Consider the following 17,162-nt stretch of genomic DNA (forward strand, 5'->3'; position numbering starts at 1 on the left):
ATGGCGAAGGATCGGTGGTGAAGTCAGAAGACGACGGAGCGTATTGAAAGCATCGTCGCAGGTTGAGTTCCAAGCAGATAGCTTGGTGGGACCATTCAAAAGCTTTGTAAGCGGCGCAATGATAGAGGCGAAGTTGCGCACAAAACGGCGGAAATACGAGCACAGGCCCACGAAGCTTCGCAGCTCTTTAACAGAAGTCGGCTTGGGAAAGTGCGTGACAGCACGTAGCTTCTCTGGATCGGGCAGGACGCCATCCTTGGAGACAACGTGGCCGAGTATGGTCAGCTGGCGGGCGCCAAATCGGCATTTCTTTAGGTTCAGTTGGAGGCCGGCGCCGGTGAGACAGGTCAGTACCTTGTGCAACCGCGTGAGATGAGTCGGAAAATCGGGCGAAAAAACGACAACATCGTCTAGGTAGCATAGGCAAATATTCCACTTTAGTCCACGCAAGATATTGTCCATCATTCTCTCAAACGTATCGGGAGCGTTGCAGAGTCCGAATGGCATGACGGTAAACTCATAAAGGCCGTCAGGTGTGACGAAACCGGTTTTCGGGCGGTCAGACTCAGCCATGGGCACTTGCCAATAGCCGGATCGGAGATCCAAGGAAGAGAACTCGGCTCCTTGCAAACAGTCGAGGACGTCGTCAATACGTGGTAGCGGGTAGACGTCCTTGCGCGTAATTTTGTTCAGGCGGCGGTAGTCAACGCAAAATCGAATCGAACCATCCTTCTTTTTGACCAGCACGACGGGAGACGACCACGGACTAGAAGAGGGCTGAATAACGCCGCGCTGCAGCATGTCGTAAACCTGCTCAGCGGTGACGCGGCGCTCCGGAGGCGACACACGATAGGGCCGCTGGCGTAGAGGGGCATGAGTTCCGGTGTCGATGTGGTGGACGATAGTGGTCGCGCGGCCCAGGGAAGTTGTCTGGTGGTCGAATGATGAGCGGAACTTGTTAAGCAGGGCGAGGAGCTGCTCGCGGTGAGGTGGATCGAGGTCGCTGGCAACTGAGCGGTGAAAAATCGCCGAGGACAGCGGGTCGCAGGTAGCGTTAGGCAGCGTGAGGGCGGCGATTGGTGTACTTTCGGAAAGAGCATCATCGTCGAAGAGTGCGATCAAGTCAACGGGTTCAACATGTCCAAGGCACTCTCCACGGAGCAACCTGAACCCAGAGGGTGAGGGATTCGAGACGACGATCTCGGCGGCACCTTGGCGCATGTCGACGACGGCAAACGGAAGAGGAAGGTGTCGGCGAGAAGCAAAGATAGGCGAAGGGGCGAAGAGTACAGGCTCGCAGGAACCAGAAATTGAGGAAAGGGGAACGAGCACGGCACTGCCGGGGGGAACATCGGTGTCGGCGGCGACAACGCATTTGGCACCAGAGCAAGACGGCTCTTCGTCGACGGGCGCATCGCAGAGCATGGAAAAGGAGACGTGAGCACGGGCACAGTCTATGACGGCATGGTGGCGCGATAGAAAATCCCAGCCAAGGATGAGGTCATGGGAGCAAGAGCTGAGCACTAAAAATTCGACGACATATAAAACGTCCGCGATGACGACACGTGCCGTGCAAGCGGCAGAAGGATGAATGGGCTCGGCGCTAGCGGTGCAAAGAGAGAGTCCAGAAGTAGAAGTGGTGACTTTACGAAGTGAACGGCAGAAGTTTTCGGCTATCACGGAAACGGCAGCACCAGTGTCCACAAGCGCAAGTGCTCGAATGCCGTCAACTAACACGTCTAAAAAGTTCGGTGGTGAAAGGCGAGGTCTTGAGCAGGTCGAAGTGTGCGCAGTTCGTGCCCCCAGAACTGCGGCTCCTAGTTTTCCGGGTTGTCAGTCATGTTACGACGCCGCATAGGTGACAAAGACCGACGACGAGGGGAAGGTGACCGATCAGAAGGGACGTGGGGCCGGCGTGGCAAGTGGTCAGCAAAAGCCTCCCCAGGCAGCCCTGAAGGTGTGCGAGCGGCGCGAGACGGGTAGTAGTTCGGCACAGCGGGCACAGGCGCAGCCAGAACCTGACGACAGTGGCGGGCGACGTGGCCTGGGAGACCGCACGTGTAACAAATCGGCCGGTTGTCAGCAGTGCGCCAAGAACTGTAGGAAGCAGGCGCCGGTCGGAGCCGGGGAGCACGAGGTGTAGGCGGCGTTGTCCGGACGTATGGAAAGGCCAGTGGTTGCGGTGGTAGGGCGACGGCTTCGGCATACGTGAGAGGCGCACGCATAGGGGCAGGCGGCGTAGCAATAGGAGTGCCGTAGCTCAAAGGTGCAGTGACGGGGGCGGTCTGCATCGAGAGGAGGTTGACTTCAGGAGCCAGTGGAGCCGGAGCCGGCTGCCGACGAACGGGAAGCGCATCGGCTACCTCCTGTGCTATGGTCTGCCGTATCTCAGGGGTCAGGGTATGGGGCGTAGAGTGCGCGCCAGAGAGGAGCGAAAGCTGCCGGGCCACCTCATGACGCACGAAGTCTTTGATGTGATCCAAAAGGTCACTATTGACGGCCAGGCCGGAGATGGACTCAGCAGGTGCGGGCGGGCGACGAGCGTTAAGTCGCTGCTTGCGCAACTCGTCGAAGCTCTGGCACAGGTTGTACACGGAGGCGACGGTTGTGGGACTTTTGGCCACCAGCATATGGAAAGCGTCGTCGTCGATGCCCTTCATAATATGGTTGATCTTGTCGGCCTCAAGCATAGACGGGTCGACACGCTTGCACAGATCGACCACATCTTCGATGTAGGCGGTGAAACTTTCACCCGCACACTGAACACGAGCGCGCAAGCATTGCTCAGCGCGAAGTTTACGCACGGCGGGACGGCCAAAAACTTCGGCAAACGTTGTCTTGAAAGTAGCCCATGTTGGAATATCAGCCTCGTGATTGCGAAACCAGAGATTCGCGACGTCGCTCAGGTAAAATATTACGTTGTTTAGTTTCATGCGGTCATCCCAATTGTTGTGACGGCTCACCCGCTCATACGAAGCCAGCCAATCCTCGACATCCTGGTCGCAGTGTCCGTTGAAAACGACGGGGTCTCTCTGCCGGACGGCACCGGAGCAAATGACGGGCTGCGATGGGACTGCTGGCTGCTGGCTTTCGTTGGTCGTCGCCATCGGAATTGTGCGGCTGCGGAGCTCCACGTTGGTAGTGTACTAGGCGAACCCGCACCTCCACCAAATGAAGAGGGGTTTATTGGCAAGTTCGAAGGACTGGCAGCGAAACGATGGCACAGGCTGTTCGAGTAGCGGCGGCACCAGAACAGAACCAAGAGCGAGCTCGAGCTCTCCACGCGCGCGGCCGCCGGAATCGGAGGACGCACAAATCGCTTCGTCGTCGTTGGTGCTGGCGCTCTGCCTTCTTCATTGCACTATGCTTGCTGCCGCTGGTTAGAGAACATTATTAGAAAGGAAATGTAATACTTTGTGGGAGAAGGACTGTTTTCGCCGAAAGGCGAAGGAAGCAGTCAAGGCCTCCGCCGACAAGACAGTGCTAACCATTGAATCAGTTGAATCATCTCGGACTTTCGTGGCTTAGCGGAAACGTTCCAATCCGAACGTACATGTCCAGGTTCTTCCAATTGCTCGGAACTTTTGGCGTGGTTTAATTTAGCCTGCAGCATTAGGAGCGCTAAGCGGGCCTTGCTGATGGACTATTAGAGAACAACTGAGTGTAGAGGGTTCTTCCTTGAGGGATTTGAGACGCTAGCCTCTTGCAAGAAACCTCAATCCAGGGAGTAATTACTCATTAGCATCCACTGCAGCGCAGTCATATGCCTGCACAGGAAAGTTGCAAACTTGCTGAGTAACAATGCTGCAGAATTAGCGTTTGTCCTGCTCCAGGGATCGAACCCGGATCTTAGCCCCGCCTGTCCGGGGTAGTCACTCTATCAAGCTGACCAGGACGGAACTCGAGAAAGAAGCGGCAGACGCATCTTAAAGGATGCCCTCCAGCCGATCGGGTCGATCGATTGTCGTGAAGTCGTGGCCAATCCGTTTAATTCCTGGTCCATCCCCTTAACCTCTCCCTGAGATTTCACGCAATCTCATGACGCAACTTTATTAACTACAACGTCATTATAGTTAGTCGACTCCATTGGCTGAAGGGCCTTCGTTGAGAGCAATACAGCTTCGTTCTTTAGTTGCATTCCACTAGAGCAGACGGTTGGCCGAGGCCGAATTGGCTAACTTCAAGCAGGAAAATAGTAGAATATTTTTAAGTGAGGGCTGATGTCTCGCTGTCCTTTGTGGCGTTCATTGACATGCTTGTAAATCCTTGTAGTGAAGTGTTGTTGACAGAATTCCACCTGAGCAGGGTAAGCTTTAGAAGGAAGTAAAATTGGTTTTGACTGTGTCGGATGCAATTTGGCTTCCTGCTGGCAGTGAATTCTTGCGCGAGTATACCAATTGTGTTCTAACGAGCAAACAAATTAATCCACTTCAGCTATTGTCATTATTATTATTATTATTACTATTGTCTTGCGTTACTACGCAGCGCACGTATATCATGCCGATGCGGTGTACGCTTCTACGTTTCCGCTAAATTAAACTTCTTTGTTCTTTTCAGTTAAGAGACACGTAATTGCGTAAAATACACGAAGTCAGTATAGTGACAGCGAATGCCTCTTATCAATCCCGCGCAGTTATGCTGCTGGTTTCATGATCCGTTGTACAGCACGGGTCTTTTAACGGTAAACTTCACGAGAAAGAAAGCCCTAACAATTTTAAGCAAAAAATTTAGGGGCGATCAGTTGGAGTGAGTGCGACAGCATTCTTATTTTACTTGCAAATCTATACCAATTCTAGTTCTACGCCATTTGTTTGGTTTCGTTTATTGGGGTTTAACGTCCCAAAGCGACTTAGGCTATGAGGGACGCCGTAGTGGAGGGCTCCGGAAATTTCGACCACCTGGGATTCCTTAACGTGCAATTGTATCGCACAGTACAGGGGCCGCTAGAATTTTGCCTCCGTTGAAATACGGCCGCCGCGGACGGGATGGAACCCGCGTCTTTCGGGTCAGCAGCCGAGCGCCATAACCACTGAGCCACCGCGGCGGTTCTACGCCAATTAAGTAACCTCCCCATCTTCCGTTGTGTCATATCGGGTTGTTTGTTAGCTCTGGTTGCGCTAATTACGCGAAACATGCTACATTGATTCTCCTAAGGTGTCCCTCGAAAAAGGTACGGCCTGAACGTGTCGCCGGTGTACTCAAGAGGATGCAAGATCCACCACATCCCGAAGTGTTCCACGCCGGACGCATATATGGATGTTCGCCACCTACTGTGGACTTGTGCAGGGACAAGGGGCTGTAATATTCGCATGAAAGCGAATATTACTTCCGGTATGTATGCCTCCTTCAGCCTGCCACCAAATCCCTGTATTATTGTTTTCGTCTCCTAGCAGCCTTTTCTTGGCAAACAGTGATTCACCTAGAACTTCACACAGTTAAAAAAAAAAGGATTTTGGCTTAGAAGAGCGCTTGCTGCGGCATAGCATTGAGGTGTAGTACATCTGAGTGTAGCTAAGACGTGCTTACTAGCAGCATGGTTAACTAATATCTTATAGTTAAGTTTTTAACTATTACTGTTCGGCTCCTTAATTACTCAGAGGCGTGTAGCCCACCCTAATTAATATTCATATCAGTTTCTAGAATTTCGACAACGCCGTTTCCGTCGGAGCTGCAGCTTTATAAATTTTGGTTACATCGCGCCAAAATACTTCTGCTTTCGAGAAGCTTGCAGGCAAAGCAATCTCTCCAGTGCACACAACTCGTCGAAATAGCCAAAATTTGTAGGGCCACTGAGCCTAGCGTAAATGCCAAAATTCTAAAAACTTTCATGGGTATTACTTGCGGTGGGCTACACGCCTGTCAGTAATTGAGGAGCCGAACAGCAATAATTAAAAATTTAGCTATGCAGTATGAGTTAACCAGCCTGATAGCACGTCTTAGGTGTACTCTGATGTGCTGAACCGCTCACAATGCTATGTCGAAAGAGTACTCGTCTTACTGAAAAAGGGCATTTTTAAAAATGTGTAAAATCTTAAGGGACACACCCTGTATATTGACAAAATGAAACGCACGGTATGGCGATCAAGTAGAAGTTTGCTTCGTCACTGTAGCAAGGCGTTGCGGACACCGTAATCTACAACAGGCTCCTATGCATGGTGTTCCGTCGAAGCGTCGCTGATAGACCTGCAGTGGCCCTTGCCACCGTCCTCGAAGTTCCGGCCGGGGTCCTCCAGGACGCAGTGGTGACCCTCCGAGCAAGGCTCGTGCTTCAATGTTTGGCACTCTTCGCCGGGACACTGCGCGGACGTTTGCACCAGCATCAGTCGTTACTGAGCAACCACATGTGTTGCGTACATCTTTTGTGCGTATGTGGCGTCACATGACGCCTTAACTTACCAAGCGCGAATCCTTTCGTTTGAAGCCCAAGAAAAGAATTTAAATCTAGCTGCGGGCAACGCTTAAGAGTCGTTGTGGTTGTAGGTGAACCAGAAGCGACATGACTCCGTCATCCAGTCGTCCTGGCAGTGTTCGCGTTGTGCTAGTAATGAGCACCAAGCTCTCCTTCAATCCTCCCCTCACTCCAAGTGATAACAAATACGCCTTGGGCAATCACACAAAAAGAAAAATCCTACCTCATTCGCAAGTATGACTCGCCTGTGTACCTCATCATCAGCTTGACTACGTCCACTGCACGGCAGAGGCATCTCCCATGTCTCTCCGATTAACCCTGTCCTTTGCCAGTGTCGGCCAACGTATCCCCACGAACTTCTCAATCTCATCCGACCACCTAACTTTCTGCAGCCTCCTGCTACGCTTGCCTTCTCTTGGAATCCACTCCGTCTTAATGACTAGCAGTTATTTTGCCTTCGCATTACAAGCCCTGCCCAATCCCTTTTCTTCCTTTTGACTTCGATTAGGATGCCGTTAACCCGCATTTCCCTCACCTACTCTGCCCGCTTCCGATCTCTTAACGTTACACCTGTCACTTTTCTTTCCATAGCTCACTGCGTTGTCCTTGACTTAAGCTGAACCCTTTTCGTTAGCCTCCACGTTTCTGCCCCATAGGTGAGTGCCGGCAAGGTATAGCTACAGAGATATTAGTAAACTGTCACTCATGATCGGAGTCTGAGAGAAACTGGCTGTACCTGGATCGTGCATAAAAAAAAAAAAAAACTCTGGCCTGCAGTATATACTTTACAGTATGGGTCGCTTCGTTGCAGATACCGCTGAAACGAAGTCAGCATTTTTGCTTTGCTAAGCAAAATTACCCATATACAAAATCATAGAACACCCTTGGAGCTACTGCTGTCCCGGCCACGTCTATCAGCACATGGCAGTAAGGACCGTTTGGTCTAACCAAAGCCTTCTGTATATAAAGTCTTGAAGCCAAAAAGTCGTAGACGAGCTCTTTAGCAAGGCAAGTAATCTACCAAGGGTAAGATCGGTCAAGAAATTACACGTCAATCAAATCGAGAGCAGCGATTAAGCGCTCGCACTCGATAACATGACTGCAGTGATGGTCGGTACGTACTGGCAGTGACACATAGTGATGGACAGTCTGCGCTAGAAGTAACGCATACTTCTCGCGTCTCAGAAGCGCAGACGCAAGAAGGGTGAACTAACTACGAGAAAACAAATTACTCATTTACTTGTCAAGCGGAAACAAATGCGCGTAACACACATCTGCGCCAGCTAAGGTGGATGCAGTAACCCAAATTTTCATTGATTCCAAAACTCTCTAGACCTGGTCATTTTTTCCCTGCTGCAGGAGTCTGAAAAGGCCAGTAGTTCTAAAAAGTGAGAAGCTTTCAGTTCATAAATTTACGTGGAACTCTGTAAAACTTCTTTTTACGCCGAATTTCCCCCCTCAGATTTCCTGAAAAAGGAAAAATTCTTCGAATGGCATACCATAGATCTGCTCTCCGTTCGACGCAGAATGTTCAAAGTTGTGTCAGCTGAATTGGCTTGTTCCTCAAGATCAAACTGCTAATTGAGATGAGGTCCAAAATATTTGTGGGATTCACAACGACGACTTTCCGCCCTCAAACAATGCATTCCCAGGAACTTCACACAGCCATTACGACCGAACCGTTTGTCGCAGGGGGTTTCCGATGGTGTCAAGCGATTCGTCGCGTTGTGATGCAGACATTTATAAAATTTATTAACTAATAATGAGGAAATATGTCGGATATAGCGTAGGTGGCTGTAAATCGCAATACTAGTGCAAAATCCATGAGATAGATGGCGCTACTTCATTCTTATGAGGAATTTTTCCGGAATGGAAACATCCGCGGATGTTTATATTTGGTCTTCTCCACGTTTGCAGAGCGCACCGATGTAAGCACTTGAAGCTGCTTTAGCTAAAGCTCTTAAGTCGAACGCTGAGGCAGTGTTCGAGGAGAATTTTTTTCGCTCGTCGTCTGCGTTCTTACTGCGCATGCGCGCACGTACCGAGTTGCACTCGTCGCAGCAGTCGCAGATGTCCTTGTGTGTGCCACACTGGCAGTGCGCTTCGACGCAGGAGTCCGAAGCGCACAAGCAGTCCTCCGGTGACGGCAACGTTGCATAGACGCTGCTTGTCACGGGTCAGTCGATGGGCAACGAACAAAAAAAAGGAACAGGAAAAGCAGAGATGGCCGAGCACAAACGTACAATGTCACATTTTCCTCGCATTTCTGCGCACATCATTCTAAACCCGTTTTCAAAGAAATCTAAGGTATCATCAAACCTCGTCTGATCGAGGAATAAGTTCATTTTGAAAGGTTAACAAGGTTATGAAAGGTTAACGCCGACCAAAGGTTTGGGTCAATAGATGACGACGTTTCGGCAGTGAACAAGGCTTCCGCATGGCATCCGAAACGTCGTCATCTACGGACATTGGTCGGCGTTATCCCTTCATGACGCTTTTCAAAGACTCTGTCTGCACAGCCTGCGCTGCTAGGGACCGCATTCTTCATCCACACTCTCCTCGATAAACCCTTTTACTTCCCTCGGTACAACTGATAGCCTTCGCTTTCCTTCTCTTGGAATCCACTCCGTTACCCTTATGGACCAGCGGTTATCTTGCCTTCGCATTACATGCCCTGCCCAAGCCCACTTCTTCCTCTTGATTTCAAATTTTTATTTATTTATATATCATCATACCCACAGCGCCATTGTCTGGCATTACAGTGGGGGGTTGAACAAAAAGTACACAAATTCTACCTCATGCAGGTGGTTACAAAAAAGATAACAATGAGATAGAAAGAACACGGAATTATTATACATAAAAAATGTCACAGCATGGATGAAAATGAATCATTTGATAATATGGACACTACTTCCTCAGGCAGCTTGTTCCATTCCGAAACCGTTTTAGGGAAAAAAGACATTTTAAAAAGGTCAGTCCGGCATCTGTATTCTTTAACTTTAAGTGGATGATCTCTTCGTAAAGACACGTAATCAGGGTTGGCTATATATTTGGTTTTGTCTATTCCAGTTATAGAATGAAATATGTTATGAAATAATTTTAAACGCAGAACTTTCCTACGTTTTTGAAGGGAGTCCCAACCCAAAGATTTTTTCGCGCTCGTTACACTAAAATATCGCCCGTAGTTATTGAAAACAAAACGAACGGCCAAATTCTGAACTCTTTCTAGCTTTTGAACGTCAAGAAAGGATTTCGGATCCCAGACTGTGCAAGCATACTCAAGTATGCTTCTAACGTTTGTATTATACAGCAGTTCTTTAGTCTTTAAGGGGAAAAGTTTAGCGTTACGTCGCAGGAAGCCTAGCACACGATAGGCTTTGGCAGTAACGAAATCCACGTGACGATGCCAAGACATTGAACTTGTTAAATAAACACCAAGATATTTAAATTCCAACACTGAAAAAAGTCTGCTATTATTTATGCTATAAGTGAAAATATGGGGAACCTTCTTTTTAGTGAAACACATATGTACAGATTTTTGTAAGTTAATATGCATTCCCCAGTTCTCACACCACTAAGCTGTCATTAACCCGCGCTTGTTCTCTCACCCACTCCGCCCGCTTCCGATATCTTAACGTCACACCTACCATTTTTGTTTCCAAAGCTCGCTGCGTTGTCCTTAACTTAGGCTGAACCCTTTTCGTTAGCCTCCACGTTTCTGCCCCATAGGTGAGTACAGGTAAGGTACAGCTTTTGTATACTTTTCTTTCAAGCGATATTGGTAAACTGCCATTCATGATCTGAGATAACTTGCCACATGCGCTCCACCCCATTCTTATCCTTCTCATGATCCTAATCAGCTATCACTAGCTGCCCCAAGTAGACATATTCCCTTATTACTTCCAGCCCCTCGCCACCAAGTGCGAAATGCTCTTCCCTTGCTCGACCGCTGAACATTACTTTGGTTTTGTATATTTTATAGACCCACCGTTTTGCTCTGCCTGTCTAACTCATTAATTATGCTTTGCAGTTCATGCCCTGAGTGACTGAGCAAGGCAATGCCATCAGCGAATCGCAGATTACTTAAGTGTTCTCCATTAACTCTTATCACCAACTGTTCTCAATTGTCAGATAAGTAGACTGCGACTTGTTGTTACAGACAACCTGGTTAGATGTCTACGGTATTATGACATTGGTTTCGAAGCTTTGCTCGGAAACAAAACATTCAGCCAGTCTCTGAAATAAATCTTCCTATAACAGATCGTCACAATTCCTACAGAGACGCTCACCACACGGCGCTAGCGATGAGGGCCAGAGTCAGTATGAGGGCAGTCTTCATCTTTACTCTGAAACAATGAGAGATAACGATACACGGCGGAGGCAGTGGTTTGAAGATAAGACGGAGTTCACACCAGTGTATATTGTCACGTTGTAGTGACGGCAGTCCAGCGGTCAGGAAGACACCAGAAATACTTGCAAACGAAGCTCTTTATTTGGGCTGACTTGCGCCCTCAAAATAACAGAATCACTCGGCGGCGGCGTAAGCAACAGGCGCTCTCGGCGGTCGTCGAACTACGAATGTCCGCCGCTCGCGGCATCGCTCAATTTAAAGCCGGCAAGGAAACTTCCAGATAACAGGTCAAGATCATCTACGGTAATCTGGAAAAACCTAGATGCAGCCTTTCATGGCTGCGAACAATCGAGATTAGTCTGGTCGCTTCTCGCGCCACGAACAAAAGTGATAACGACCCTTTCCTGCTACCTTGAGCGTGAACGAACAAACACTGCAATGATACGTGGCATTACCCCCCTTCCAAAGAAGCATCGTCTCGATGCTTTAAAATGAAAATAAACACGGAGAATGAAACTTGGAGTCCTTCAGCGTTCATAATATGGCTTCAGGCGTACGACATGTACGACTTCCGGGCGTGGGCGGCGTCGCTGAGATGCTGTCGTGTCGTCGGGGATGACTTCATAGTCGAGGTCACCGATGCGACGGAGAACCCTGTACGGGCCAAAGTAGCGTCGCAGCAACTTTTCGCTCAATCCGCGGCGGCGAACTGGCGTCCATATCCAAACCCGATCACCTGGCTTGTAATGCATGTCTCGTCGGCGCAGATTGTAGCGTCGGGCGTCGGTGTGCTGCTGGTCTTGAATGCGAAGCCGTGCAAGTCTTCGGGCTTCCTCGGCGCGATGAAGGTAGGCGGCGACGTCGAGGTTGTCTTCGTCGGAAACGTGCGGGAGCATTGCGTCGAGTGTTGTTGTGGGCTTCCTGCCGTATACCAGCTGGAATGGAGTAAACCTGGTTGTCTCCTGGTTGGCAGTATTATAGGCGAAGATCACGTAGGGCAGAATAGAGTCCCACGTCTTGTGTTCGGCGTCGATGAACATGGAGAGCATGTCTGCGATGGTCTTGTTCAGACGCTCTGTGAGTCCGTTGGTTTGCGGATGATAGGCAGTTGTCCTCCGATGACTTGTCTGGCTGTACTTTAAAATGGCTTGCGTCAGTTCCGCTGTAAATGCTGTTCCTCTGTCTGTGATGAGTACTTCGGGTGCGCCGTGTCGGAGGAGAATTTGTTCGACAAAAAATTTTGCAACTTCTGTTGCGGTACCACTAGGCAACGCTTTTGCTTCGGCGTAGCGGGTCATGTAGTCGGTGGCCACGATGATCCACTTGTTACCTGATGATGAAGTAGGAAAGGGGCCGAGTAGGTCCATCCCGATTTGCTGAAAGGGCTTAGTTGGCGGTGGTATGGGGTTCAGGAGTCCGGCTGGTCTAGTCGGAGGCGTTTTGCGTCGTTGACACTCACGGCACGTTTTCACGTAATGCGAAACGTCGGTAGCTAGCCGCGGCCAATAGTACTTCTCCTGGATGCGGTGCAACGTGCGAGCAATCCCGAGATGTCCTGCAGTCGGCTCATCATGACATGCCTGCATAATTTCTTGCCTGAGATTTTTCGGCACGACAAGAAGATGCACTGTCCTGTTGGGCGCGAAGTTCTTCTTCAGAAGGACATTATTGTGAAGGACGAAGGACGACAGTTGGCGCTTGAACCCTCGGGGAGGCGATGCGGTCTTGCCTTGCAGATAATCAACCAGGCTTTGCAACTCAGGATCCGAGCGCTGCTGCTGCGCGAAACTGCTCGCGCTTACTGGTCCTAAGAAAGCGTCGTCGTCTTCCTCTTCCGGTGCTGCGTCGACGGGGGCTCGCGACAAGCAGTCTGCATCGGAATGCTTGCGGCCAGATTTGTAGACTACAGTTATGTCGAATGCTTGAAGGCGCAGGCTCCAACGAGCAAGGCGGCCGGAGGGATCTTTCAAATTGGCTAGCCAGCACAGAGCATGGTGATCGCTCACAACCTTGAATGGTCGTCCGTACAGGTAGGGGCGAAATTTCGACGTGGCCCAAATAATGGCGAGACATTCTTTCTCGGTGGTCGAGTAGTTGGCCTCGGCTTTCGACAGTGAACGGCTAGCGTACGCGATAACCTTCTCCTGTCTGCCATTTTTCTGAACGAGGACCGCTCCTAAGCCCACACTGCTTGCATCGGTATGAACTTCGGTTTCGGCGTTTTCATCAAAGTGCCCGAGCACAGGAGGGGACTGTAAGCGGCGCTTCAGTTCGTTGAAAGCTTCCTCTTGCGGCCTTTCCCATTTAAAAGGCACGTCAGCCTTGGTAAGTTGGGTCAAAGGTTCAGCGATGCGCGAAAAGTTCTTGACGAATCGCCGGTAATAAGCGCATAATCCAAGTAATCTGCGTATAGCCTTCTTGTCATTAGGCTGTGGAAACTCTGCGATCGCAGCCGTCTTCTTGGGGTCTGGGCGAACTCCATCCTTGCTTACGACGTGACCAAGGAACAGCAGCTCCTCGTAAGCGAAGTGGCACTTCTCTCGTTTCAGTGTCAGGCCTGAAGACTTGATCGTTTCCAGCACTATCCGAAGCCTTCTCAGGTGGTCTTCAAAGCTTGAGGAGAAGACAACAACGTCATCTAAGTAGACTAGGCAAATCTGCCATTTCAGGCCTGCGAGCACCGTATCCATTACTCGCTGGAACGTCGCTGGGGCAGAGCAGAGGCCGAATGGCATCACCTTTGAACTCGAAGAGTCCGTCTGGCGTGATGAACGCAGTCTTCTCGCGATCTCTTTCGTCGACTTCAATTTGCCAGTAGCCGCTCTTCAGGTCCATCGATGAGAAGTACTTAGCGTTGCACAGCCGGTCCAGTGTATCGTCGATGCGGGGGAGGGGGTAGACATCCTTCTTCGTAATGTTGTTCAGGCGGCGGTAATCGACGCAAAAGCGAAGGGTGCCGTCTTTCTTTTTCACTAGGACGACCGGTGCTGCCCAGGGGCTCCTCGATGGGTGGATGACGTCGTCACGAAGCATTTCCTCAACTTGCTTGCGGATAGCTTGGCGTTCTAACGGCGATACGCGGTAGGGGCTCTGTCGCAGTGGTCGTGCGTGTTCGTCTGTGACAATGCGGTGCTTGGCAAGCCGGGTTCGTCGCACATTCGATGCTGATGAGAAGCAATCGGTGTACCTTTGAAGAAGACTGCGTATTTGGTCTTGTCTGCTCCGGGGTAAAGCTGGGTTGATATCGAACGTGGGTTGATGGCCTTGTTCAGATAGTTCTGCAGGTTGGTCGGGTAAGGCAAATACGTCTCTGATGTCTGCCAGCTCGTCGAGGAAAGCGATCGTCGTACCTTTGTTTAGATGCCGGTATTCTTCGGTGAAGTTTGGCGGCAGCGGCGGCAGAGCGAGGACGCCCCCCTAATCTGATCTTGCTTCGCTTTCCAGGCCGGAATTTCAAGCCTTCTCACGCAAGAATCGCGTAATCCTGCGTGGTCTGTTTTCAAGACTGACGTCACACCTGACGTAACACCTGCGTACCCTTGCTGTGCTCCTGGTGGCTGTAATTCACGAACGAGGCATTTTGGCGGCAGCGGCGGCAGAGCGAGGACGCCCCCCTAATCTGATCTTGCTTCGCTTTCCAGGTCCGTGCACTAAGCCTGCTGCCGGTCTTGGCTCTACTCCTTGCGTTGACTTCGTGGGGCGTCGTCCACTCACCACCGTTTCGTCTTTCGCCTTTCCCAGGCCGGAATTTCAAGCCTTCTCACGCAAGAATCGCGTAATCCTGCGTGGTCTGTTTTCAAGACTGACGTCACACCTGACGTAACACCTGCGTACCCTTGCTGTGCTCCTGGTGGCTGTAATTCACGAACGAGGCATTTTGGCGGCAGCGGCGGCAGAGCGAGGACGCCCCCCTAATCTGATCTTGCTTCGCTTTCCAGGTCCGTGCACTAAGCCTGCTGCCGGTCTTGGCTCTACTCCTTGCGTTGACTTCGTGGGGCGTCGTCCACTCACCACCGTTTCGTCTTTCGCCTTTCCCAGGCCGGAATTTCAAGCCTTCTCACGCAAGAATCGCGTAATCCTGCGTGGTCTGTTTTCAAGACTGACGTCACACCTGACGTAACACCTGCGTACCCTTGCTGTGCTCCTGGTGGCTGTAATTCACGAACGAGGCATTTTGGCGGCAGCGGCGGCAGAGCGAGGACGCCCCCCTAATCTGATCTTGCTTCGCTTTCCAGGTTGGTGCTGAATAACATTTTTTGGTTTATTTTGTCTCCTGTATTTCCTTCCCGCACTGCCACCGCTGCTGCCACACTGCTTGTGTTCTTTGTTCGTTTTTATGCTGCGCCGAAATGTCTTCTGTATGCCCATCTTGTGACGAAGCCATACCAGCGGATGACCAGGCCCTGCTGTGCGCCGAATGTAAGTGCAGCTATCACCTTGGTACTTGCTCGGGCTGGTCGGAGGCGACTTTTAGATCTAAAGGCGAAGCCGGTCGCAAATCGTGGCGTTGTGTGCCTTGCCGCAACTCGAAGCTAAAATCTGGTGGGAAGGGTTCCGTTGATGTAGAACTCGCTGCAAGCCTCATTGATATTGTTCAGAAGTTGGACGCGCTCGCGTGTTTGCCGTCTCAAGTCGAGGAAGTAAGGACATCCATAGAAATGATGTCAGCCAAATATGATGCCATCCTAGAGAAACAGGAGCAGCAAGACAAGGAAATAGGTAGCCTTAAAAAGCGCGTCCAGAAGCTAGAAGAGAAAAGCTGCGATAGCAGCACCGTTGACCAACTGAAACTGTCTGTAAATGAGCTAGAGCTATATAGCAGGAAGCACAACATCGAAGTTCACGGAATTCCCGTTTCCCCTGAAGAAGACTTGCTAGCTAAATTGAACAATGTCGCTGAAACGATCAAACTGCAAGAACTGAAATCGAGTGACATAGATAATGTTCACCGTCTCCCTGCTAAACCGGGGAAAGTACCCACGATTCTTGTACGTTTCTCACACCAAGCGCTTCGCGACAAGTGGCTCGCAGGCCGTATAGCTTTGAGAAAGGCCAACTCTTCTGTTTCCATATCGGAAAACCTGACGAAGTACAACAGAAACCTTCTGCAGTTGAGCCGGGACTGGGCAGCAGCAAACGGCTATCGCTTCGCGTGGCATGCCGGTGGTCGCGTACTTATTAGAAAGGAGGAAGGGGAGACTGCTATTGTCATTCGTAGCCCGGAGGATTTCGCTAAACTTGTGAACGCGTGATGTGTACACCACTTTGATGTTTGTTCAGTTATTTTTTGTTACATTTTTCAATGCTTCATTTTCTGCAAAGTCCAGTCTGTTCATCGGAGCTGGCTTTCCATTGCAAAACTTCGCAGCAATGTTTGAACTTTGCTCATTTTAATCTGCGTTCAGGCAGAGGGAAGCAAGACGACATTGAGTGTTTTCTTGCTGAAGTGAAGTTGACGATTCACGTTCTATTGTTCACAGAAACATGGTTTTGTACTGAGGACGAGACATTTAGTATCCCAGCTTATAAGAGTTACTGTCTGAACCGCCAGGGTAAACGAGGAGGTGGCGTATCGCTGTTGATCTTAAAAGATATGGAATGTGAACTGCTGGATGAATTTTGTTGTGTAAACGCCCATTATGAGGTACTTACACTTAAATTCCGTTCATATGTGTTTACTGTCTGTTACCGTCCTCCATCTGGCGATACGAGTGTTTTCCTTTCTTTCCTGGATTCCCTTCTTGAGTATGTAAACCAACATAAGTATAATATCGTTCTTGGTGGTGACCTAAACATTAATCTTTTATCGAACAGCACGGTGAGGCATGAATTAGATTTACTGTTAAATGTTCACTGTTGTCTGAATGCTGTGAATGCGCCAACGAGAGTAACGAGTGAATCAGAAACATTACTAGATGTTTTCGTTACAAATATAAATCCAGCTCATCTAACATCCGCAGTAATCAGTTTACAAATTAGCGATCATCTACCCATTTTCCTATCTGTGAACCATACTCTTAATATCAAGAGAAGGCCGAAAGAATATTCTTACAGGGATATTAATCCTTCTACACTTTCCAACTTTCGTGAACATATAGCCGGCGCGGATTGGAGTGATGTTTTTTCTGAACGAAATCCCGAGGTAGCGTATGGTAAATTTATTACGATATTTCAAGAAATATATTCTACCTGCTTTCCACACAAAGTACACAATCCCCCCCGGCAGGCTCGCAAACCGTGGGTCAGTCATCAGTTGCTTAAACGGATAAAAAAACGTGACAAACTGTACAGCAATTTTTTGAAAACCAAATGTCCTGACGCATTGAAAACCTTCAAATCATTCAGGAATAAGGTGACAAAGGAGCTTCGAGTCGCGAAAAAACTGTATTATGAGAACCTGTT

The 17,162-nt window shown here is 49.7% G+C and overlaps 3 protein-coding genes across 3 annotated transcripts in view; 1 reads left to right on the plus strand and 2 right to left on the minus strand.

Moving 5' to 3' along the window:
* LOC149348951 (8.6 kDa transglutaminase substrate-like) overlaps nt 1-6,130 on the minus strand; it is a 27,978-nt gene extending 21,848 nt beyond the window's left edge. Inside the window, exon 1 of the mRNA XM_089541054.1 lies at nt 6,072-6,130. The gene's annotated coding sequence lies outside the window, so the exon portion shown is untranslated. The remainder of the gene's footprint in view (nt 1-6,071) is intronic.
* The window catches only part of LOC149348949 (lysosomal alpha-mannosidase-like), a 278,443-nt gene that overhangs the window by 44,730 nt on the left and 216,551 nt on the right, over nt 1-17,162 (plus strand). The window lies entirely within an intron of this gene.
* LOC149348953 (8.6 kDa transglutaminase substrate-like) lies at nt 6,076-10,748 on the minus strand. Its single transcript, XM_089586080.1, has 3 exons — nt 10,699-10,748; nt 8,452-8,572; nt 6,076-6,296 (listed from the first exon to the last, which is right to left on the minus strand). The coding sequence occupies exons 1-3, from the start codon at nt 10,746-10,748 to the stop codon at nt 6,147-6,149; spliced, it is 321 nt and encodes a 106-aa protein (XP_089442206.1). The 3' UTR covers nt 6,076-6,146.

This window comes from Amblyomma mixtum, chromosome 4, assembly GCF_055824585.1.
Source record: "Amblyomma mixtum isolate Tamu chromosome 4, ASM5582458v1, whole genome shotgun sequence".
Classification (NCBI taxonomy): domain Eukaryota; kingdom Metazoa; phylum Arthropoda; class Arachnida; order Ixodida; family Ixodidae; genus Amblyomma; species Amblyomma mixtum.

Coding starts and splice junctions, on each gene's coding strand:
- LOC149348953 (XM_089586080.1), bottom strand. CDS start 10,748: ATGAAGACTGCCCTCATACTGACTCTGGCCCTCATCGCTAGCGCCGTG. Junction 8,573..10,698: donor CTCATCGCTAGCGCCGTGTG/GTGAGCGTCTCT, acceptor CGTGACAAGCAG/CGTCTATGCAACGTTGCCGT. Junction 6,297..8,451: donor GCTGCGACGAGTGCAACTCG/GTACGTGCGCGC, acceptor ACGTCCGCGCAG/TGTCCCGGCGAAGAGTGCCA.